The sequence below is a fragment of the Leucopleurus acutus genome (assembly GCF_964270905.1).
Source record: "Leucopleurus acutus genome assembly, chromosome: 16".
Lineage (NCBI taxonomy): Eukaryota > Metazoa > Chordata > Mammalia > Artiodactyla > Delphinidae > Leucopleurus > Leucopleurus acutus.
This window is the reverse complement of record NC_139158.1, coordinates 7993594-8019432: the sequence shown is the minus strand read 5'-3', so window position 1 is coordinate 8019432 and position 25839 is coordinate 7993594. Positions and strand designations below refer to the sequence as shown.

The 25839-nt window shown below is 45.2% G+C and overlaps 1 protein-coding gene across 10 annotated transcripts in view; it reads right to left on the bottom strand.

Moving 5' to 3' along the window:
- The window catches only part of CUX1 (cut like homeobox 1), a gene marked incomplete at its 5' end in the record, with an annotated part of 375083 nt that overhangs the window by 139575 nt on the left and 209669 nt on the right, over positions 1-25839 (bottom strand). For all 10 annotated transcript variants that reach the window (XM_082857328.1, XM_082857320.1, XM_082857322.1 and 7 more), the window contains 2 exons: positions 935-1058; positions 5587-5724. In XM_082857328.1, coding sequence (XP_082713454.1) covers positions 935-1058; positions 5587-5724 — 262 coding nt within the window. The remainder of the gene's footprint in view (positions 1-934; positions 1059-5586; positions 5725-25839) is intronic.

Below are 25839 nucleotides of genomic sequence, written 5' to 3'. Positions count from 1 at the left end.
GAAACACCCACAAAACCCCACCACGGGGCCTGCCTCTTCACTTGTAACCAGACTTTTAGTGCATCTCGTTAATGGACTCACGTTTCTTCATGACAGGCTTAGATTTTTAAACCTTAGCTTCACCAGAGTTCTGAGAGACCTGACTTAACGCAGTTTGAATTGGTAAGTTCGACACTCCTATGGTTTTTATAAGAAATCTAACTTTCATTAAGTCATCACACTAGTGAAAAAGCAACTCATTATTTGTGGCAAAGTTTTGGGGGAAGCAGGCCCGTGGAAACCTAACACTCACAGCCCTTGGATGGTGCATTAAGATATCTTGCTGATACTAACTCCTTGGTGTATGGAGCACTGTGAGGTAATGAAAAGAGGCAAGGGACAAAAAAAATTAAAAAAAAAAAAGATTGTGTGTGTGTGTGTGTGTGTGTGTGTGTGTGTGTGTGTGTGAGTGAGAGAGAGAGAGAGAGAGAGAGAGAGAGAGAGAGAGAGATGTTAAATATCAAAATTCACTTAAGAAGGTATCAGGAGCTCAGCATCGCCCTGGGTTCCCAGAGAAGACACACAGCAGGGGACGGTCCCACCCCTCTCATCTTACCTCGGGTACCACCCCTATGTGCCAACCACACACGTTTTGGGCTCAAGCTCCAGCACCATGTGGCCCTGACAGACACGCCCTTTGACACACCTGACACCACCCACCAAAGGGAAAGACTGGTACATTTCACTCAAGGTCATCTCACAATCTCACAAATTACAGAACAAGGGACACCTTTGTTTTTCAAACAGAATTGTGCCTTAGAGCCCCTAGGATTTTGGTTTCCAACCTGGGCTTATTTCACAGGTCCATTTAAAAAAAGCTGTCTTGTGATGTGAAGTGTACAAGTAAAACGTTACGTCAGCATGCCAGTGCGTGCAGATCCCAACACGTGCTCACCTCTCCTTTTCTGCAAAATCATTTTGTAACTTTTGTTCCTTTTCGAGAGCTATGGTCTCGGCTTGGTTCTTCAGAGTCTGTTCATATTCTCGGATTTTCTCTTTAAGTGCTTTTATCGTTACCTCTGCAGAAGGGGGGAAAAAAAATACTCCAGTGAGAGAAGCATGGTTCCATGTGGCTATATATACTAGGCTTTCATAACCTAGGAGGATTGGTGTGTTTTAAACTTCAGCTCTTCAACTCTGACACAAAATCAATGGTTACAGGTCCCTTCGGAGACCTTTTACTCCCTAAATGTTAAATTGAACTTTAAACATTTAGGTTGAGGAGGATCAATGGATTTTGCTGGGAAGAAGAACTATGTCTCTCTAACACAACTTAAGAAAAAGAGGGGGCAAATCAACGGTAAAATACAGCATCACCCTGTCGGCGAGCCTTCAATTCGTCCTCTGCTGAGGGGAGATTAATAACGTTTTAGTGTGGGTCTAAGTACTTTCTTACAAAGAAAACGGTTCATAATTGTGCGTACATTTTGGAAGAAGCCTACTGACCTCCCTGGCCATGGGCTGCAGCTTTGCTGTTTCCCAGGTGATGAGACACACGGTGCGCTAAGTGGATGGGGCACCTGTCTCCTCGGCTGGAAGGGACCAGCCCCAGAGCTTGGGTGCTGAGAGCACCCTCCACCGGGGCCAGAGTCTGGCAGACCCAGGCTGCGTGTGCAGAACCGATGACGGGCCCAGGGGAGCCGCAGCTGAGGGAGGGGGAGTGCCAGAGGCGTGGGAAGCAGTGCTGTGTGATGAAGCCCTGCAGTGCCCGGTGCTCAGGACGCAGGGTCCCTTGGGGGTCAGGGCCGCCCCTGGAAAGCCCAGGTTCCCCCACCACCAAGTGCGTGTTTACAGCAGTTGCTTCGATGACCCAAAATAGGAACACAAGAGCAGATGCAACGAACAGGGCAGGGTCCTAACTCAGACTCGTAAGTGGCTCTAGGGTGGGACCACTCCACCTGCTCCTGCCCCATTCACCCCCACCCCCCTGGGCGGGCCAGCCAGCCCCAGGCAGAGCACCGAGGCCCCGGCTCCAAGGCTGGCGGAGCTCTTGGGGGACCGCACCTGCCTGGGCGTGGGTCCATCCCGTGGGAGGCAAGGCTGAGTTTCTTGGTCGTCCCAGCACCTGACACAGTGGGTGCTCGGAAAGTGGCTGAGGCATGAGGCTGGGCTGAGCAGGGTGAGGCCTCGACGGGGCTGTGACAACGGGGCTCCAGGCCCACGCGACAATGTCGCCTGCCAGGTCTCTGCCCATGTAAGTGCTTGGACTGGCGGCCCTTGTTCCTTCGGGCTGTAACTCACGTCAGCTTCTGCTCCCTGAGCTGCACGGTCACGCCGGGCCAAGCGGGAGCCAGGCAGCCGGGCATTTGTACCCACGTGGCTTGGTGCATAAAAGCTAGAGGCTCTTTCGTTAAGATAAGAAACTGGCCTTTTTCATCCAGTGGAACCAGAGGGTTCTCCTCAGAGGAGGAGAGAGGGAATTAAGACCAATGACCTTGGCAGGGCATTTGAGAGACGAACAGGGGGCTTCCTGCCTCTCGGGCTGGGTGTTTGGGGCCTGGAAGAAACGCTCTGTGAGCACAATGGTTAACATGGAGTGACGGGGCCCAGGCCGGGAGGGAGCGGAACACGTCCAAAGCGGACACGACAGGTCACCTCTGGAAACATCTGCACATTCTTTTTAGTCGATGGTCAGTGCGGCTGTAAACACGCAGCATTTCTGCCTTGAGCAATGGGTTGGAAACATCTGGGCAGCCCCTGGGCCCTGGTGCTCAACCCAATGGGTTTCTCAGTGTGACCCATCTATGCTCCTTCCAGGGGAGTTTGGGGCACTAGCCTGGGGCTCCCACTCTGTCTGGTGGGGATCTGCCTTCAACGACAGATGCGTTGCCTGCGGGTGACACCTGTCAGAGAGCCAGCTCATGATCAAAGTAGGGTCACATCCAGCCCAGGTGGGCTGCTCAGTGAGCCAGGAGCGGATTTGTCCTGGAGCCTCGGTCCCTCCTCTGGCACCTGGGCCCGGGTCCAGGACGTTGGCCTGGGCGTGTCCCAGCTGGGTCCCCTCCGTGTGAGCAGGGGAGAAGGGAGAGCGGCGTGGAGGAGAGGACACCAAAGACCTCTGCTCCCACGGGCTGTGCCTGGGCCCCGTTCACTCACCTTTACATGGAGTGGGGGAGAGTTACAGCATGTGATAAAGAAACTCCTGTCCTGCTCTAACATTTGATCCATCCGCACTACAGCTGTGACGACTGAAACAAGTGATGTGCGCCTCGACCCCTTCCAAATTCAAATCATTTTTATACTGGGGAGAGAAGAGAGGAAAGCGCATGTTCCTGGCAGCGGGAAATCGGTAAAGACGCCAAGAAACAAAGAGAAGGACGGGGGGCGACTTCCGGAAAAAGCCACCGCGCTGAGGTAAGAGCAGCTGGTATTTGCTGAGTGTTGGGAACAGCGCATCTCATCTGATCCTACAGCAGCCCTTCAGGGTTAGTACGAGAATTCTGCCCCCCCCCCCCCAAGAAAACGAGGCTTCAACAATGTGAGACCACTTGCTCCAGGTTACACAGCGAAGTGGTGGCAACCAAGGGACCCCGGCCCGGTCTGCTGGCCTTTGGAGCCTTTGTTCTTGAGTCTTGGACTCTGCATTTCTTTCTCTCTCTCTCCCTTTTTTTTCTTTTTTTTTTTTGCCACGCCACGTGGCTTGTGGGATCTTAGTTCCCCAACCAGGGATCGAACCCGTGCCCCCTACAGTGAAAGCGCCAAGTCCAGTCCTAACCACTGGACAGCCAGGGAAGTCCCTTAGGCTCTGCATTTCATTTAGACATGTCCATCAGGTGAGGCCTTTGGGGAGGCAATGACCCTGCACTGGGCAACTGGCCCTGGGGCGCTGACAAAACAGAGGGGGGAGGGCGACCGCACCCTACAACAAAACCAAAACAAACTGAAGGGGACCCAAATGGCGGATCTGCCAAACTCAGATGCCAGAGGCCACTGGAAGGAAACGTGCAGAACCAGAGTCCACAGGTTCTCTTTCCCCTGGGCGCTGGGTGATTCTGACCAGAGCCAAGTCCTGCAGGGGGAAGGGAGCATTTCTCTCACTGGACCCCAAGCTCCTAAGTCCTCACCTCGCTCCCCAGCAGGACCAAACTGTCCCTTGTGTCCCACAGGCTCACAGCTCCCTGTGGGCCAGAACGAGTGGCATCCCCGAGGAAGGGGCCCTCGGGCCTGCTGTCCTCACCGCCCAGGCCTGGACCTTCCTGCCTCTTCCCGGGTCCTTTCCGCGCACGACCCCTCCTTGCCAGCTGGTGTCCAAAGGTCTCAAAACCCAAGGATGCTTTTTTTTTCTTTTTTTCTTTTTGTGGTACGCGGGCCTCTCACTGCTGCGGCCTCTCCCGTTGCGGAGCACAGGCTCCGGACGCGCAGGCTCAGCGGCCATGGCTCATGGGCCCAGCTGCTCCACGGCACGTGGGATCCTCCCGGACCGGGGCACGAACCCGTGTGCCCTGCATCGGCAGGCGGATTCTCAACCACTGCGCCACCAGGGAAGCCCCAAGGATGCTTTTAACAATCGTCATCAGGGACTTCCCTGGTGGCACGGTAGTTAAGAATCCACCTGCCAACGCAGGCGACACGGGTTTGATCCCTGGTCTTGGAAGATCCCACATACCTCGGGGCAACTAAACCTGGGCGCCACAACTACTGAAGCCCATGTGCCATAGAGCCCCGTGCACAACAACGAAGACCCAGCACAGCAAAAAAAAAAAAAAAAAAAAAAAAAAAATCGTCATCAGGTCATTCTTTCTCCAGCCCTCAGAATTCCCTCAAGCCGTTTGCTCTCTTTTCTGTCACCTTCCTCACCCACACCCCCAACAAAACCAAACAGGCCCACTTCTACTTGGACTTGGCTGAGAAACCTACAGCGGCTGTCAGATGGGGCAGTGATTTTCCTCAAGACGAGGAAGCCACGAGGTTCCCGACTGGGACACGTCTGGATTTTAGCTGTGGGAGAGATTTCTTTGTTCTTCCCTGACAGGAAGAGCCAGGCGACCTTTGCCCTCTTCCCTTGTTGCCAAAAAGCTGTTTTGTTTTCCTTCGGTAACTTCGTCATGAATAGGTGACGGTGACCAGGACGCCACGGGGCTTACGCATGGGGATGTGGAGGCTGCGCCTAAAGCCTTAATGTATCGGCCTCAGTTAGTAAATGACTTACTGGCTGTGACCCTTTGATCACAAGCTGGCACTCTGACAGGTGTCACCCGCAGGCAGCGCATCCATCTTTGAAAAGGCAGATCCTATCACAGGATGATTCAGGAAGAACTTTAAAAGAATCCTGATCCGTCCGGAGGGAGGGCAATACAATCATACGCAGTCGTTTTGCAGAGGTAAAGTTTTCCTTCTCAATTGCTAAGCATTATTATTATCTCTCTTTCATGACTCTGATTCTTGCCCCACCCGGACTTTATGATGAAGGTGACAATCAGAGCTAGTTCCAACAGTGTGGGGAAGGCAATTAAAAAAGAAAGAAAGAAAAGAAGAAAGAAAGAAAAGGAAAAAGAGAAGAAAAGAAAAAGCAAGAAAAAGCAAGGACTGAATCCATTTTCCACCAACCTTGATTTTTCACTTCAGCAAATTCCTTGTTGTATTCTTCGAGAGTTTCCCGAAGTTTCTGGTTCTCTGTTTCAATGTCGTGTAGGCGCTGCACTTTGAGCTGGAGCTGCTGCCCGAGGTCCAGAGCCGGAACAGGATCTGCACGAGAGGGAAACACACGTCACCCCCCTCTGGACACATTCGAGCCACCCTCCTGGCCTCGAGGAGGCTTGGAGTAGGTCACCCAGCTCCCAGGGAGTCAGCTCCCCGAGGCCCCGCGGCTGGGTGGACTGGGTGCTTCTCTGCGGCTGCTAAGGGATGTGCACGCAGACCGACCCAGTACATGAAAACGGGGTGGGAATGGCCACGGGCTCCCTGGGATTTGCCCACTTCCCTGGCCTAATGTGACACTTAAAGGATTTTTCCATTCCCTGATCTGATAGGAAGAAAGATACACGCGGCGGCAAGGGGAGGAGCCCGGGAAAATCACCTATCACCTAGCGCCCACGTGGAGGAAGCAGCGAGTGGGAAGGTGCCGAAGGCCTCAAGTTTCCAATAATTCTTAAGAAGTTGGAAATAACACCTGATACCCGGAGAGCGTCTGGCCATCACAGAACACTTCTACGGACATTTTCTCATTTGAGCCCCAGGACACTCCTGGGAGAGAGATGTGACACACAGATCATGTTCCTTTCACAGAAGAGGGAACTAAAGCTCATTGAGGCGGGGTGATGGGCCCAGGTTACCGGCTGGTTAGCTGGGCAGAGAGATCTCAAACCCAAGTCTGTGAGATCCAGTGACTGTCCTTCCAAAGAGGAAGGTCCCCTGAGGGGGCGGGCTCCCCTTTCTGTCACGGCCCTCCTTTACTGATGAAGGATGCTCAGGAAAGAGTCAGGGCTTACCAGCTAGTGATCTAAAGAACGGGAGAACCCCGGGTTTCTGCTCTCGGTGGTTCTGTCTTTCCTCAGAGGCACAGCTGGTGACCCAGCTGCTGTGACCCGTCCTGCGCCAGCAGGCCAGCCTGCCAGGAGGCCACCACACTCCTGGTTATAGTACAAACAGCAGAAGAAGGGCATCTGGGCCAGTTATGAGAGGTCCTGCAGCCAATTCAATGTGCTCTCCACCATCAGATTCACTTACAAAAAAACTGGATTTGTGAGGGGAACCACTGACCGAAACCGCCCACCCTGGCCAGGCACAACAGTAGCCACCCGCATGAGTTCTCTTACAACGGGAGGTCCTGGTAAGGAATGCGGAACTAACAAGCTACCACCAACTGGAAGAATTCGGGCAAGGTCAAAAGGAGAGAGGAGACGCTAGTCCATATGTCCTACCAGCCTCCCAGAATCCTTGCTGGAATCCATCTTGGCTGAGCGACGGATGTGCTACCAGGAAGGACCCTGAGTCAGAGTGATTGGCCAGAGACAGCCCGGAAACTCACCCCATCACCATAAAACCCGAGACTGGGAGCCATGTGGCAGAGCCGTTCTCCGGGGTTCCCTGACCCTGCTGCTCTCCGCCCGGGCGCCCCTTCCCAATAAAGTCTCTTGCTCTGTCAGCACCTGTGTCTCCTCGGACAATTCATTTCTGAGTGTTAGACAAGAGCCCACTCTCGGGCCATGGAAGGGGTCCCCTTTCCTGCAACAGATTTGGACCTAAAATCGGACACTGCAGATGTGGAATTCGGGGTACAGGCGCGGACTTTGCCTTTACCATTCATTCAGCACAAAATGGAGAGACATTCAATGTTCTTCTGGCATCAGCCGGGTCTTTATTTTTATTTCTGCTGCACTTATAATCCACCTGCCGGGCCCCAGTGGGGCACTTCCTCTGGGACCCCGTCAGAGTAGAAGCATCCCCGAGTCTGCTGGGCTTAGAAGAGATTACGGAAGGTATTTCTGGTATGGACGCCAGCATCACTTGTGAGACGGCTGCGAAGATTTAGTCTCCGGTTGAGGAATGCTAAACACAGAGCCCAGTGGATCAACAAGGGTATATATCCAGGCGCGCACTGAATTTTCAAATACCAGAGCAGTTCATTTTTCAGACCACCCTTGGTTCCTGGAGACGAGGGCTCCGTCTACCACGCCTCAGTCGGCGGGGCCACCAGGAGCCAGGAGCCAGGAGCGCTTTGAGGAGCCAGCGTCTTGGTGGGGTTTACAAAAGGCAGGCCCCGCGGCACGTCCAGCACAGCATTTAGCACCGCCCATCACGCGAAACCCCGGCAGCCGGGCACTGATTCTGTGCGTATATACAGTTTATGACTACCTCACTGCCTTCTCATTTGTGGCCTCTCATTATTATTTTTATCAGCATTGAAATATTTATATTAAATTAGATTTCAAAAGCTATTTCGGGGAGACGGTTCCCTGTAAGTAGGAGCGGTAATAGCGCTACAGAATGAACATTCCAGGTGCAGCTTTTCTTTCTTTTTTTTTTAATTTCAGTATCTTCCCTGGACACCTTCCCACCCCCGCTCCTCTTCCCACTCCCCACATGGCCTTATGCTGGGCAAATGACGTGAAGGAGATAAAAGAGAGTATTGCCCGTGGCCCCGTCCATGTAGAACGACAGCTTTAACTTGAAACAGGGGTCAGGGAAGAACTGAGGAGAAGGAGAGCCACTGTGCTTCTATAGAATTCTATGAATGTTCATCGCTGTAGGTTTCCCAGCACAACTGCCAGTACAAATTATATTTTAAAGAGCTAAGCTAGTATGCTGCCCTCCATCCCCCAAATTTCTCTTGACAACTTTTCCAGTCCATTCCTTTTAAGAGGCCAGGACCCACTGTGTCTGCTTCGAATAAAAAATAGTTTCCCTCGTTAGATTCAGCAAGGAATTCAGTAACATGTAAAAATAATACGCACATTATCAAGTGAATGGTAACTAGGACCTTTAGACAAATTTTCAAAGCATTATATTGCAAATGAAAATTCTGGCAATCTTGTAATTATTCATTACGGCATATATATTTAATTGAACATGATTAAAGGTTAATGCCTAAGTAGCAGAACTGGTCATAGAATAAAGAATGAACTGAATGTTCAAAAATCTCTATGTATTAAACTTCAAACTTTACTATAGTACAGTTGAATGACTCAACGCCTACAGCATTTGAATATCGTTTTGGATTATGTAAAAGGCATTGCTAAAGTACCTCTCAGGCTTAATATTTATTACTTGTATTAAAGGAACAGTTAATTACCACATGACAATATAATGACTCTAGCATGTTTGGGCTAGAGACCAAAACAGTGAATTTCGGCATGCCAAACCCCAGCCTGCATGTTAATCTAGGGGAAATCGTAGCTTTTTGTCTCATTAATGATTCCCAATGCCATTTAAACCCCACACAAGTATTGTTAGGTCTTATTCTGAACGTCACAAGCCTCTGATCTCAGCAGCTCAATTAGGGAATTGTCTGGGGGAGGCAAGAGCACACACCCATGCGGGGAACAGCATCACACGGAAACCTGCAGCCCATCTTCCCTGCCGCCTCCAATTCAACATGCCTTACTGCCAGTGCCATGCACCCGATGTGACAAGCTTGCCAAGTGCTCAACAATCACTTCACAGTTCATTCCTAAAACACTCTTTGAGTCATTCTGCAGCTCACTATGCAACACAGGACTCAAAGAACATAATTATAACAAACAGCAACAAGTCACCTGCATTTATTCAGCACTTTCCCCTAAGTACATGGAACGTCATCTCGTTGATTCCAGCCATCACAGCCAGAGGTCGGGGGTGGGGGTGGGGGGAGGGGGCTCTGCAGCGAGTCAGGAGCTGGCATCTCACCCAGGGACAGGGGGAGGAGAGAAGTCGGCCAGGCAAACAGGTATGCAAAAGTCTAATTAAGATTTCTGCCTTCTGAGCTGGCAGCCGACGAAATTATACTGTCTCTTCGAGTACCAATGTAACAAGTAGGTCCTAAGCATCTGTCTGCCCTGCGCAAGGCACTGATTCACTGGGATGGACATTCAGCAGAGTCAGCGGGGCCCAACTTCACAGAGATAAACCATGTTCACAAATAACTAAGATAAAGCAAGAAGGGCCACATGGAAGACCATTCCCACAGAGAGAAACTGGGAAAAGGAGATTTTTTTTTTTTTTCTAAAAAGAAGAGTCAGTGTTTAGACCCGTAGAGACTGTGGGGCAGTCGATCCCTGTGGAAGAAACAGCATGCAGGGGAGCAAGAAGCAGGGAAGGGTCAGGCACAGCCACAAAAATACTTCAGTCCAACTGCCGCTGCCCACGCGCGCATTCCATGACGTCAGGACCGTTCTAGGTGCTGGGGGGACACGGTGGCGAACAAGAGAAAATCCTTGTTCTCAGAGACTTGACATTCCACTGAAGTGAGGGAGACAGACGAACAGTAAAACCAAACAAATCAGAATGCTCTCAGTACTGCCAAGCATGAAGAAGAGAGGAGACAGGGTGTGGAGAATGGGGAATGGGTCCTGGAGACAGAAGGACAGGGAGGGCCTCTGAGGAGGTGACCCTGGGATTGAGATCTGGATGTCGAAGAGGAGAGAACATGAAGACTCTTGGCAGAGGGAATGGCAGTGCAAAGGTCCACAGCTGGGTGCCAGGCTGGGCATATACAAGGCATAGAGAGAAGCCAGTGCGGTATGACGAAGGGAAGGGAAAGCGGCCAAGGACAAGTGGTCAGAGTGGGAGGCCTGTGCTCAAGGATTTAAAGAAAAATATGAACACAATTAAGGAGAGAAAGAGATGATATAAAGAAGAATCGCACTGAATTCTAGAGCTGAAAATACAATGTCGGAGGCGTCCTGTTGCACAGTAGGTAGCAGGTCAGTCTCATGAAAATACAGTGTCTACAGTGAGCTAAGGGATCGAGTTTGGATTCAATTCTACTCCTGATGGGAAAAGCCACCAGATAATAGGACTCTTGCAAAATGAGCCACTGTGGCGTGAGAAGAAAACTGCAGTACTCTGAACCACGAAAATGTTTGTTGGTTTTCTAGTTGCAAAGTATTTAAGAGTTTTAAGCTTAAAGATGAGTTATACAATTTTTTCTTTTAAAAAGCTAAGTGTGCTAAATTAGCTGCCCTGTTCTGTGATGACAGATGGCTATCAGTAATATGCTGCCTGGCAGACATTTAAAAAATATAAACGCATAATCTATGTCTTTGAAGTAAATGTGATGTTTTAATACTTAGTGGGAAAAAAAAAAACTACTTGAATGAAACTCATCTACAGTGACAGCACTCTAAAAGTGGATACTTGGAAATGTTCCCATCATCATATAAACTTATGGGCAAAGATAACATTGTCTACAAAAATGTCTCAGTGCCTCATATCAGACAAGAGGGAGTGGAGGGTCATTGTTTAGAGTGTGGGCCAGACTATGTGCGATTGAATCCCAGCTCTGCCACTTACGGGTTGTGCAACCTTTGACAAGCTACTTAATATCTCTGTATCTTACTTTCTTCATCTATAAATTGGGCATAATAATTGTGCCAATATCATTAGGTTGTTGTAAGGATTAACTATGATAATATGTGATATACCACCAGGCACGGAGTTAACACCCAACAGATGTTACCTATTATCAACCGACTCAAACCTGATGAAATATTTGCCAAAAGGAGTTTCAAACCCATTTGTTAATATATAAAAAATACAGTATCTTCTGACTAGTTAGCAAGACAAATTGATATACCATGATAAATAAAAATTTACTAGCTGAATTTCAACTAATACTTTCTTATAACTGGTATACAGGTTTCAAAAATATGAATCATATTTTTGTAAAGTTAGCTAATAACGCACCGCTTTGGTTTGGATCTATGTATCTTTGTGAGTTATCTTTTCCAGCCATTTATGACAGCCATTAAAATCAAGAACAACATTAACAAAACTTGGGAGATTTCTACTCCTGGCCATGACAGATTAACTGGCACTGGAGCTGCCCTCTGGCCATAAACAACTAGAATACTAGGCAATCTAAACGAAACAAAGAACCATTTACAGATGTTGTACAACCAGCAGAGCAGGAATGGTGATCCCCGAAAGAGGGAAACAAGTAAGGTGAGCCCTATGATCACCCTGACTTTCTGCCAGGAAACACTTTCTGGACTGCAGCACAGGGAAGGGGGAACTCAAGCAGAGGATGATGGTCTTCTTGGATTGAGAAGATAGAGATCAAAAGATCAGGAGATTTAGTTACCTGGAATTTATAGGGCAGAGCCCTGGAAAGGAGGGAGATATGCAGAGAAAGAGCTAGAGAAATCTGCAGAGGAGTCATATAAAATCTGTTGCTAAAAGATAAGGTACATACATACACGCAGGGTGAAACTCCACAAGGCTGCGCAAAGAACTACAAGGAAGGTCTAAGTAAACAACTCCTAGAGTTCGCAGTGTTGGGAGGCTTTCAAGTTGCAACCAGCCAGAGAAGAGAGGCTTGTTGAACAGGCAGGACATTCAGTAGAAGACATCAGAGGGCCACACCAGAGTGGAGGGCTAAGCTAATCCTAAAGTAAAGGCTAGTCTGGACCTGTCCCCAAAAGCTTAAAAACATGTCTCAGAATAATTGAGTTGATCTGCAAATAATTTAACTGCCTGCCCCAAATACTTCAACGCTCTCAAGAAAGACAACAAAATCCAGTTAACTACAATGTCCAACATCCAATCAAAAATTACTAGACATGCAAAGAATCAGGAGAATAAGGGAAAAAAAGCATCAGTTAATAAATACAGAACCAGAAATTACAAGACATAATGGGAGTAGCTGACAAAGACTAAAACAATTATAAGCATGCTCAAGGATTTAAAGAAAAATGTGAACACAATGAGGAGAGAAACAGAAGCTATAAAGACCCAGATGGAATCCTAGAGCTTAAAATACAGTATCTGAAATGAAAAAAATTCCCTAGATTGGCTTAAAAGCACATTAGACACTGCAAAATCGGGAAGATCAGAGAACTAACTCAAAGACATAGTCACAGAAACTGCCGAAATAGAAGCACAGAGAAGAGACTGAAAAAAAAAAAGTTACTTAAACCTCAGCAGCCTGTAAAACAATATCAAGCAACCTAACATACATGTCCCAGAAAGGGGCAAGGGATGTACTGGAAAGAAGTGGCAAAATTTCCAAATTTGGTGAAAGCTATAAACCCCCAAATCCAAGAAACTCAACAAAATCCAAGCAGAATAAATGCAAAGAACACCAATAAACACAATCAAATTGCCGAAAAGAGGGATAAAAAGAAAATCTTAAAAGCCAGAAAAAAGGGACTTCACTGGTGGTGCAATGGTTAAGAATCCGTCTGCCAAGGCAGGGGACACAGGTTTGAGCCCTGGTCCAGGAAGATCCCGCATGTCGTGGAGCAACTAAGCCCGTGTGCCACAACTACCGAGACTGCGCTCTAGAGGCTGCGAACCACAACTACTGAGCCCGTGTGCCACAACTACTGAAGCCCGCATGCCCTAGAGCCCACGCGCCTCAACTACTGAGCCTGCATGCTTCTAGGGCCTGTGCACCACAACTACTCAGCCCACATGCTCTAGGGCCCGCATGCCACAACTACTGAGCCCGCATGCTGCAACTACTGAAGCCTGCACTCCTAGAGCCCACGCTCTGCAACAAGAGAAGCCACCACAATGAGAAGCCCACACACCGCAACAAAGAGTAGCCCCTGCTCGGCACAACTAGAGAAAGCCTGCACGCGGCAGCGAAGACCCAATGCAGCCAAAAAAAAAAAAAAAAAAGCCAGAGAAAAGAAGACTCTTAGGGGAAGAAAGATAAGGGTGATGAAGACCTCCTGTCAGAAATGATGTCAGTCAGTCCAGAGAGAGAAAAACGGAAACAAAAACTGCCAATATATAGTTTTATACCCAACAAAAAATATCTTTCAAAAATGAGGGTGAGGGCTTCCCTCGTGGTGCAGTGATTAAGAATCCGCCTGCCAATGCAGGGGACACGGGTTTGAGCCCTGGTCCTGGAAGACCCCACATGCTGCGGAGCAACTAAGCCCGTGCGTCACAACTACTGAGCCTGCGCTCTAGAGCCCATGAGCCACAACTACTGAAAGCCGTGTGCCTAGGGCCCGTGCTCTGCAACAAGAGAAGCCACTGCAATGAGAAGCCCACACACCGCAACGAAGAGTAGCCCCCGCTCACCGCAACTAGAGAAAGCCCACTTGCAGCAACGAACACCCAACGCAGCCAAAAATTAAATAAATAAATAAAATTTAAAAAATTAATTAAAAAAATGAAGGTGAGCTAGATATTTTGTTTGTGTGTTTCAAATGAACAAGAGCTGGCAGAATTCATTGCCAGTGAACCTACACTATAAGATATGTTAAAGGAAATGCTACATATCAAAAGAAAGTGATTGCAGACAGAAACCTGCATCTACACAAAGGAATAAACAACACTGGAAATGGTAAATATATGGGTAAAAATAAAGTACTACTTTTCTCATTTTTAATTTCTTTAAAAGATAATTGATCATTTAAAAGCAAAAATAGTACAATGTATTGTAGGGTTATAACATATGGGGAAGTAAAATACATAACAATACACAAAGCACAGGAAGGAGAGAGTGAAAGTGTACTGTAAGATTCTTACATTGTATGTGAAGTGGTATAATATTATTTGAAAGTATAGTGTGATAAATTAAAGACACTTAATGTAAACCTTAAAGTAACCACGAAGAAAATAAAACAAAGAGCTATAGCTAATAAGACAACTGAGGAGATAAAATAAGATCACAAAAAATAATCACAATAAAGCAAGAAAGACACAACAAAAAACTAGGTAAGACAAGAAGAAAGCGAATAGTAAGATGGTAGACTTACGCCTCTCTTTATCCATAATTACATGAAACATAAAATATCTAACATTCCACTTAAAAGGCAGATTGTCAGACTGGATTAAAAAAAAACACGACAGAGCTGTTTACAAGAAATACAACTTAAATAAAACAAAAAGATAGGTTAATAGTAAAAGGATAGAAAATGATATAACATGAAAACACTAATCAAAAGAAAGCTGCAGTGCCTATATCAAAATGAAACAAAGCAAACTTTAGTACAAGGAATATTAACAAAAATAAAATCAGTGTATAAACTTGAAAGTATCAAATCATTGAGAAGATATAACAATCCTAAAAGTAAATGTACTACAAAACAAAGCTTCAAAACCATGAATTAAAAACTAATATAAGTGAAACAAGAAAAAGAAAAATCCACAATAATAAAGATTTCAAAATGCTGTGCTTGCTAATTAATAGTACAACTAAATATAAAATCAGTAATGGATACAAAAGACTTGAACAACACTGTTGACCAACTTGACCTAATTGACATTTATAGAACACTCCACTCAGCAAACTACAGAAAAACACATTCCCTTCAAGTGCACACGGGACACTCACCAAGATAGAAATATACTGGACCATAAAACAAGTCTCAATAGACATAAAAGAACAGAAATCATACCAAGCACATTCCCTGGCCACAGTGAAATAAATCAGTGACCTAAGCCTCCACTTTAAGAAACTCCAGAAAGCTCTAGCCAGACTGATGAAAAAAAGAAAGAAAGAAAAAAAGAATTCACAAATTCCAAGATCAGGAATGAAAAAAGGGACATGACTACCCATCCTACAGATATTTAATTAATTAATTTATTTTTTGTCTGTGTTGGGTCTTCGTTTCTGTGCGAGGGCTTTCTTTAGTTGCGGCAAGCGGGGGCCACTCTCCATCGCGGTGCACGGGCCTCACACTGTTGCAGCCTCTCTTGTTGCGGAGCACAGGCTCCAGACGCGCAGGCTCAGTAGTTGTGGCTCACGGGCCTAGTTGCTCCATGGCATGTGGGATCTTCCCAGACCAGGGCTCGAACCCGTGTCCCCTGCATCGGCAGGCAGATTCTCAACCACTGCGCCACCAGGGAAGCCCAGATATTTAAAAGGTAATGAAATATCATCAACAACATTATGCTAATAAATTTACATGAAGTGGATCACTCCTTGAAAAATTACCGAAACTGACTCAAGAAGAAATAAAACATCTTAATAGACCTCTATCTGTTAAAGAAGTAAAATTTATAATTAAAACCCTTGCTATAGGTCAAAAAGATACATGTACCCCTATGTTCATAGCAGCACTATTCACAATAGCCAAGACATGGTAACAACCTAAATGTCCCTCAACAGAGGAATAGATAAAGAAGATGTGGTACATATATACAATGGAATGAAATAATGCCATTTGCAGCAACATGAATGGACCTAGAGATTATCACACTAAATGAAGTTAGAAAGAGAGAGACAAATACCATATGATATCACTTATGTGTGGAATCTAAAATATAACACAAATGAAGTTATTACAAAACAGAAAGAGACTCAGAGACATAGAGAACAGAGTTGTGGTTCACAATGGGGAGAGGGGGTGTGGAAGCGATGGAAGAACAAACAAACAAACACCTTGCAACAAAGAAAATCCCAGGCCTGGATGGCTTCACTGGTGAACTAGAGATGTTTTAGGAAGAAGTAATGGCAATCTTACATAGACTCTTTCAGCACTTGACTCATTTGATAAGACCAGCACTACTACCTTGATACCAAAACTCATAAAAACATTAAAAGGAAAAAAAAAAACAGGCAAAAACCTACAGTGCTATATTCCTAATGAACTTAAATACAGAAATCCTTAGTAAAATATCAGGAAATTAAATCCAGCGAATCCTAAAAATACATCATAACCAAGTAAGCCTTATCCTAGGAAGGCAAAGTTGGTTTAACACTAGAAAAGTAAACTAGTTCACCATATTAAGAGAATAAAAGAGAAAATCATATGATATCTCAATTGAGGCAGAAAAAAATCTGACAAAATTCAATACCCATTTGTGACAAAAACTCTCAGCAAACTAGGACTAAAAGGGACTTTTCTCAAACTTTTAAGGGTGTCTACAAAACCCCACTACAGCTAACATCTTATTCAATGTTGAAAGAGCGAATGATTTCCCTAAGGTTGGGACCAACACAAGGATGTTTGCTTTTTCTACTTCTATTCAACATTGTACTGGAGGTCCTGGCCAGTGTGGAAAAAAAAGAAAAAGAAAAGGAAAAAGAAATACATGATATTACAGATTGGAAATCAATATGGACATAAAAAACTGGAGTAACACTATCAACCAAGTTGACCCGAAATTTACAGAACATTCCATCCAACAATTGTAAAGTGCATAATCTCTTCAAGGGCACAAGGGACATTCAAGATAGAATGGTCTAGGGAATCTCCAAAAAAACTTCCAGAACTAAGAAGTAAGTTTTAAAAGGTCACAAATATAATATTACTATATAAAAATTCATCACGGGCTTCCCTGGTGGCGCAGTGGTTGAGAGTCCGCCTGCCGATGCAGGGGACGCGGGTTCGTGCCCCGGTCCGGGAGGATCCCACGTGCCGTGGAGCGGCTGGGCCCGTGAGCCATGGCTGCTGAGCCTGTGCGTCCGGAGCCTGTGCTCCGCAATGGGAGAGGCCACAACAGTGAGAGGCCCGCGTACCACACACACACAAAAAAATCATCACACTTCTATATAAAAGCATCAAAGAATTGGAAAAAAATTACCAAAAAAAATACCACTTACTACAGCATCCAAAAACATGACCTATTTAGGGATAAACTGAATACTATGGGCCAGGCCTGTATATTGAAAACTACAAAATACTGCTGAGGGAAATTAAAGACATAAGGAAATATACAATGCTTGGACTGGAAGACTCAATAGTGTTGTCAATTTTCCACAAATTGATCTATAGATAAAGTGGAATCCAGATCAAAATCCTGGCAGGCTTGTTCGTAAAAACTGATGAGACGAGTCTAAGGTTTACATAGAAACTCAATTAGCCAAAATGATTTTGAAAAAGAAGACCAAAGAGAAAGGACTTGTATTACCTGATTTCAAGACTGATTATAAAGCTACAAGAATCAAGATAGTACGATATTAACATAAGGATACACATACAGATCAGTGAAATAAATAGAGGGTCCAGAAAAAAAGACTCAAACATATACCATCCATTAATTTTCAAGGAAACTCAACCCTTATCTCATATCATACATAAAAATTAACCCAAAATGTATCATAGGCCTAAAGGTAAAAGATAAAACTATGTGACTTCACACACACACACACACAAAACCCACACACAAAGGAGAAAAGAATTTATGACTTCGGACTAGGCAATGATTTCTTAGAACATAAAAAGCAAGAACCAATAGAAGGAAAAATTAATAAACTGGACTTTATTAAAATGAAAACTTCTGCTCTTCAAAAGACAAGAAAATGGGAGAAAATATTTGCAGTGCATACATTTGACAAAGGACTTGTATCTAGACTACAGCAAAGCTACAGTTCAATAGTAAGCCAAACAACCCATAAAAACAACCGGCAGAAGATTTAAACAGACACCTTATGAGTGAAGATCTACGAAGGTCCAAAAGCACATGAATAAAAATTCACCATCATTAGTCATCAAGAAAAATGCAAATTAAAGTCACAGTGAAATACGTTCTACACTCACTAGCATGTCTAAAATCTAAAACACTGACAAGAAGACACAGAGCAACTGGAACTCCTGCGCATATTGGGGGTGGGGGTGGGGGTAAAACGACACAACTGCTTGGAAAAACCGTTTGCGGTTTCTTACCAAGCTAAACATGCACCTACCCCTCGCCTCAGGAATTCTAGTCCTAAGTGTTTACCTAAGGGAAACGAAAACAAATGTCCATATACAACTGTCTATGAAAGCTTATAGCAGGTTTACTCACGATAGCCACAAACTGGAAACAATCCAAACGTCCATGAAGAGGTGGATGGGTAGGCAAATCGTTATACATCCACACAGTGGAATACCACTCCCCAGTGAACGTGGGTGAATAATCCCCAACACGCCACGCCGAGTGAAGGATGCCAGACGCATCAGAGAACCTCCCCAAGGACCCCATTTATGTGAAACTCCAGAAACAATGAACCTAAGCTAGATCAACAGAAAGCAGATCAGCGGTTGCCGGCGTCTGGGATCATAAGGGAACTTTCGAGAGGTTATGAATGTTCTATATCTTGATTGTGTGGTTGGCCACTGTATCAAACTGTACACAAAACAGGTGTGTTTTATTGTATATACATTATGCCTCAATGAGGTGGATTTAAAATTTTTTTTTCTAGTGAGAGCAAAATGTTTTCTGCACTGCTAATAAAATGTAAATTTTAGGTCCTTTTTTACTCTGCATCACGTCCTTTTAATTCTGTTTTTAGTATATGATTTGCAATGTATTTCACACTACTATAGTTACACATGTACATCATTTAAATAAATAAGTAGTATATATGGGGGGTACAAATTTGAAATTTTTTACAGTTGGGGGACACGAACAAAAGTAGCTCAAAGACCACTCAGACCCGTGGGCTGTGTGCAAAGGATGGGCGGAGGAAGTGGATTCAAGTGGTGAGAGGTAACGGAGGCTTGCACTAGGGGCGGCTGACAGGGTGAGTGGTCAAATTCGGGGTGCCTTCTGGAGGCGAGGTCAGCAGGACTTACTGACAGATCAGCTCTAAAGTGTGAGGGAGGGAAAGGAAAGCAAGCTGACTCCTGCCTTTGTGGCCGAAGCAACTGCGTGAATGGTGATGCCATTTACTTTCTGGGGTCGGGGGTAGGGGAGGCTGGGGGGGATCAGATGCTCTCTTGTGCTCATGTGGAGTTTGAGAGTCTAACAGACATCAGGAGAAGCAAGAAGAACTACAATCCTGCAGCCTGTGGAACAAAAACCACATGCACAGAAAGACAGACAACATGAAAAGGCAGAGGGCTATGTACCAGATGAAGGAACAAGATAAAACCCCAGAAAAACAACTAAATGAAGTGGAGATAGGCAACCTTCCAGAAAAAGAATTCAGAATAATAATAGTGAAGATGATCTGGGATCTCAGAAAAAGAATGGAGGCAAAGATCGAGAAGACGCAAGAAATGTTTAACAAAGAACTAGAAGAATTAAAGAACAAACAAACAGAGATGAACAATAAAATAACTGGAATGAAAAATACACTAGAAGGAATCAATAGCAGAATAATTGAGGCAGAAGAACGGATAAGTGACCTGGAAGACAGCATGGTGGAATGGACTGCTGTGGAACAGAATAAAGAAAAAAGAATGAAAAGAAATGAAGACAGCCTCAGAGACCTCTGGGACAACATTAAATGCAAGAGCATTCGCATTATAGGGGGCCCCAGAAGGAGAAGAGAGAGAGAAAGGACCCGAGAAAATATCTGAAGAGACTATAGTCGAAAACTTCCCTAGCATGGGAAAGGAAAGAGCCACCCAAGTCCAGGAAGCGCAGAGAGTCCCATACAGGATAAACCCAAGGAGAAACAGGCCGAGACACATAGCAATCAAATTGGCAAAAATTAAAGACAAAGAAAAATTACTGAAAGCAGCAAGGGAAAAACGACAAATAACATACAAGGGAACTCCCATAAGGTTAACAGCTGATTTCTCAGCAGAAACTCTACAAGCCAGAAGGGAGTGGCATGAGATACTTAAAGTGATGAAAGGGAAGAACCTACAACCAAGACTACTCTACCTGGCAAGGATCTCGTTCAGATTCGATGGAGAAATCAAAAGCTTTACAGACAAGCAAAGGCTAAGAGAATTCAGCACCACTAAACCAGCTCTACAACAAATGCTAAAGGGACTTCTCTAAGTGGGAAACACAAGAGAAGAAAAGGACCTACAAAAACAAACCCAAAACAATTAAGAAAATGGTCATAGGAACATACATATCGATAATTACCTTAAACGTGAATGGATTAAATGCTCCAACCAAAAGACACAGGCTTCATGAACGGATACAAAAACAAGACCCACAAACATCTGTCTTCCAGAGACCCACTTCAGACCTAGGGACACATACAGACTGCAAGCGAGGGGATGGAAAAAGATATTCAATGCAAATGGAAATCAAAAGAAAGCTGGAGTAGCAATACTCATATCAGATAAAATAGACTTTAAAATAATGTTACAAGAGACAAGGAAGGACACTACATAATGATCAAGGGATCAATCCAAGAAGAAGAGATAACAATTATAAATATACATGCACCCAATACAGGAGCACCTCAGTACATAAGGCAACTGCTAACAGCTCTAAAAGAGGAAATCAACAGTAACACAATAATAGTGGGGGACTTTTAACACCTCACTTACACCAATGGACAGATCATCACAAATGAAAATAAATAAGGAAACAGAAGCTTTAAATGACACAATAGACCAGATAGATTTAATTGACATTTATAGGACATTCCATCCAAAAACAGCACATTACATTTTCTTCTCAAGTGTGCGTGGAACATTATCCAGGATAGATCACATCTTGGGTCACACATCAAGTCTCAGTAAATTTAAGAAAATTGCAATCAGATCAAGCATCTTTTCTGACCACAACGCTATGAGATTAGAAATGAACTACAGGGGGAAAAAAGGTAAAAAACACAAACACATGGAGGCTAAACAATATGTTACTAAATAACCAAGAGGTCACTGAAGAAATCAAAGAGGAAATCAAAAAAGACCTGGAGACAAATGACAATGAAAACATGATGATCCAAAACCTATGGGATGCAGCAAAAGCAGTTCTAAGAGGGAAGTTTACAGCTATCAAGCCTACCCCAAGAAACAAGAAAAATCTCAAATAAACAATCTAACCTTACACCTAAAGGAACTAGAGAAAGAAGAACAAACACAACCCAAAGTTAGCAGAAGGAGAGAAATCATAAAGATCGGAGCAGAAATAAGTGAAACAGAAACAAAGAAAACAAGAGCAAAGATCAATAAAACTAAAAGTTGGTTCATTGAGAAGATAAACAAAATTGATAAACCATTAGCCAGACTCATCAAGAAAAAGAGGGAGAGGACTCAAATCAATAAACTTAGAAATGAAAAGGGAGAAATTACAACAGACACTGCAGAAATACAGAGCATCCTAAGAGACTACTACAAGCAACTCTATGCCAATAAAATGGACAACCTGGAAGAAATGGACAAATTCTTAGAAAGGCATAACCCTCCAAGACTGAACCAGGAAGAAATAGAAAATATGAACAGACCAATCACAAGTAATGAAATTGAAACTGTGATTAAAAATCTTCCAACAAACAAAAGCCCAGGACCAGATGGCTTCACAAGTGAATTCTATCAAACATTTAGAGAACAGCTAACAGCCATCCTTCTTAAACTCTTCCAAAAAATTACAGAGGAAGGAACACTCCCAAACTCATTCTATGAGGCCACCATCACCCTGATACCAAAACCAGACAAGGATACTACAAAACAAGAACATTACAGACCAATATCACTGATGAATATAGATGCAAAAATCCTAACAAAATACTAGCAAACAGAATCCAACAACACATTAAAAGAATCACACACCATGATGAAGTGGGATTATCCCGGGGATGCAAGGATTCTTCAATATACGCAAATCAATGTGATACACCATATTAACAAATGGAGGGTTAAAAAGAACAAACATATGATCATCTCAATATATGCAGAAAAAGCTTTTGCAAAATTCAACACCCATTTATGATAAAAACTCTCCAGACAGTGGGCACAGAGGGAACCTACCTCAACATAATAAAGGCCATATATGACCAACCCACAGCAAACATCATTCCCAATGGTGAAAAACTGAAAGCATTTCCTCTAAGATCAGGAACAAGACAAGGATGTCCACTCTCACCACTATTATTCAACATAGTTTTGGAAGTCCTAGCTAGGGCAATCAGAGAAGAAAAAGAAATAAAAGGAATACAAATTGGAAAAGAAGAAGTAAAACTGTCACTGTTTGCAGGTGACATGATACTATACATAGAGAATCCTAAAGATGCCACCAGAAAACTACTAGAGCTAATCAATGAATCTGGTAAAGTTGCAGGATACAAAATTAATGCACAGAAATCTCTTGCATTCCTATATACTAATGATGAAAAATCTGAAAGAGAAATTAAGGAAACACTCCCATTTACCATTGCAATAAAAAGAATAAAATACCTAGGAATAAACCTACCTAGGGAGACAAAAGACCTGTACGCAGAAAACTATAAGACACTGATGAAAGAAATTAAAGATGATACCAACAGATGGAGAGATATACCATGTTCTTGGGTTGGAAGAATCAATATTGTGAAAATGACTATACTACCCAAAGCAATCTACAGATTCAATGCAATCCCTATCAAATTACCAATGGCATTTTTTTACGGAACTAGAACAAAAAATCTTAAAATTTGTATGGAGACACAAAAGACCCCGAATAGCCAAAGCAGTCTTGAGGGAAAAAAACGGAGCTGGAGGAATCAGCCTCCCTGACTTCAGACTATACTACAAAGCTACAGTAATCAAGACAATATGGTACGGCCACAAAAACAGAAACACAGATCAAGGGGACAAGATAGAAAGCCCAGAGATAAACCCACGCACCTATGGTCAACTAATCTATGACAAAGGAGGCAAGGATATACAATGGAGAAAAGACAGTCTCTTCAATAAGTGGTGCTGGGAAAACTGGACACCTACATGTAAAAGAATGAAATTAGAATACTCCCTAACACCACACACAAAAATAAACTCAAAATGGATTAGAGACCTAAATGTAAGACCGGATACTATAAAACTCTTAGAGGAAAACATAGGAAGAACATTCTTTTGACATAAATCACAGCATGATCTTTTTTGATCCACCGCCTAGAGTAATGGAAATGAAAACAAAAATAAACACATGGGACCTAATGAAATTTCAAAGCTTTTGCACAGCAAAGGAGACCGTAAACAAGACGAAAAGACAACCCTCAGAGTGGGAGAAAATATTTGCAAACGAATCAACGGACAAAGGATTAATCTCCAAAATAAATAAACAGCTCGTGCAGCTCAATATCATAAAAACAAACAACCCATTCGAAAAATGGGCAGAAGACCTAAACAGACATTTCTCCAAAGAAGACATACAGATGGCCAAGAAGCACATGAAAAGCTGCTCAACATCACTAATTATTAGAGAAATGCAAATCACAACTACAATGAGGTATCACCTCACACCAGTTAGAATGGGCATGATGAGAAAATCTACAAACAAAAACAAATATCGTATATTAACGCATATCTGTGGAACCTAGAAAAATAGCACAGATGAACGGTTCTCCAGGGCAGAAACTGAGACACAGATGTAGAGAACAAACGTATGGACACCAAGGGGGGGAAGCGGCAGGGTGGTGGGGGTGGTGGTGTGAGGAATTGGGATTGACATGTATACACTGATGTGTATAAAACTGATGACTAATAAGAAACTGGTGTATAAAAAAATAAATTAAATAAAATTCAAAAATTAAAAAAAAAAAAAGAGACATCAGAGTCACCCAGGGGGAGTCTAGGGTACCCCACACTCAGAGTCCTACAGAGGAAGAGAGGGTCTGAGGAGGAGCACAACCAGGGGGGAGGTGGGTTCTGCAGGCCCAGTGGACTCTCAGAGGAGACAGCTGGCCAGCGGAGAGAGACGTCATCCTCCGAGCACATGTATTTTCTCAGTGAAACACGAGGTGTGCAGAGATCAGGGAGGAAAGAAGGTGTGAAACAGCACTTGTAAGGGGGATGGTGGCAATGAGGGCGGGGCCAGCCTGGGCTGTTCTGACTTTATGTAAACCAGTGCAGTGTGGTCCTGCAGGGACTTTGGGACACTGGTGAGGATGCCCCGGATCACCGTCACACCAACAGTCCCGGGGCAGGACATCCCGGGAGGAGGAAGAGGCGCTGCTGCACCGCACGGAAGGCAGCGGGGCTGAGGAGTGGGGCTCCGATTCCATCGGGCCGTGGGGTGCCGGGGCGTGTGTGTGCAGGGCGGGCAGGCGGTGGTGGCTGCTTCTGTCGTGAGGACCGCAAGGACTGACCTCCCTGGACCCCTGCCCACGTGTGCACAGAGCCCCTGCCACTGGCCAGAGTGTGGACGGCACCGTGAGCGCCATCCCCGCAATGACATCAGAGCGCGGCAGACGCTCCCCTCCGCCAGGGCACTCTAGGCTAATGTAATCATACGATTACATAATTAACCCAGCTGTCTCATTAAGAAAATCAACTGGAATTCAGGGCATAATTAGTCATACAGCAATTAGCATGCTGATGAGCAACTGATGAGAAGCTGTCTAGATAGCGCGTGTGCCAGGACCACCACAGTCACAGCAGAGGGAGGAAGACGCCAGCCCCACAACCCACACCCCCCGCCGGGCCACACCGAAAGCCAAGTCACCGAGTCACCTCCCGTGAGTTCTCCAGATGGGTCGGGGGCCCGGGACAGGAGGCCGGGGGAGAGCGCTGAAGGTGGGGCGGCAGGCGACTCAGACGCCCATCTCGTCAGGCTGGCCTTCCTTTAACACGTGTGGAGCTGCTATCTCAGCCTGCGAACGATCAGCTCCTTGGGCCCCAGGGTTTTTTTCAAGCTGATCAAGGAGGGTGGAGAGGTTGCCGGCTCATCTGGGTTGCAGTTACCCCAGCACTGGTCAGAGTGTGACTGTCCCTTGTCCCCTTCTCCCCCGAGGCTGCTCTGGACCAGCTCTGGTCCTGCAGCCCAGCAGAGGGGATGGGGGGGGGGGCACCTGCAGCCCACAGCTTCATCCCATGGCCACGGCCCTGGTCCCTCTCTTGTCCGTTTTGGTGCTGGTGGTTGATTCTCACGTGTGAATGAAGATGTCTCAGGAAGGTCAACTGAAAACGTGCAAAGGGGGGCTCCGAGGTAAGAGTTCTCTCTGGAGGGGCCTGGTCACCAGCAGCCGCCAACCCCGGGCGACTAGAAGACACAGACTGGAGCAGCCTCACGGGAGCAGGCTGGGGCGGCCACACGGCACAGCCTTCAAAAACGCCGCCAGGACGCATGTCCGTAAAAGCTTGGTATGAGAAGCAAGGGATATTTCTAACTAATCACAAGATTTTGTCCCTTTTTGCCAGGAGTGCTTACTACACAGCCTTGATCGGGGGACAGACGGGGAAGAAAGAAAAAGAATGGAGAAAACAGTGTTTTCTGGTTTTAACTGAGAGCGTGTCCTCACTTAAAACAGCTTGACAGGCACAAAGGACCGGCTCACTATTTCAGTCTTAGGCAGAAACGTTAAAAAGCAGCTCTCGGGACTTCCCTGGCGGTCCAGTGGTTAAGACTCTGCTTCCAGTGCAGGGGGCGCAGGTTCGATCCCTGGTCGGG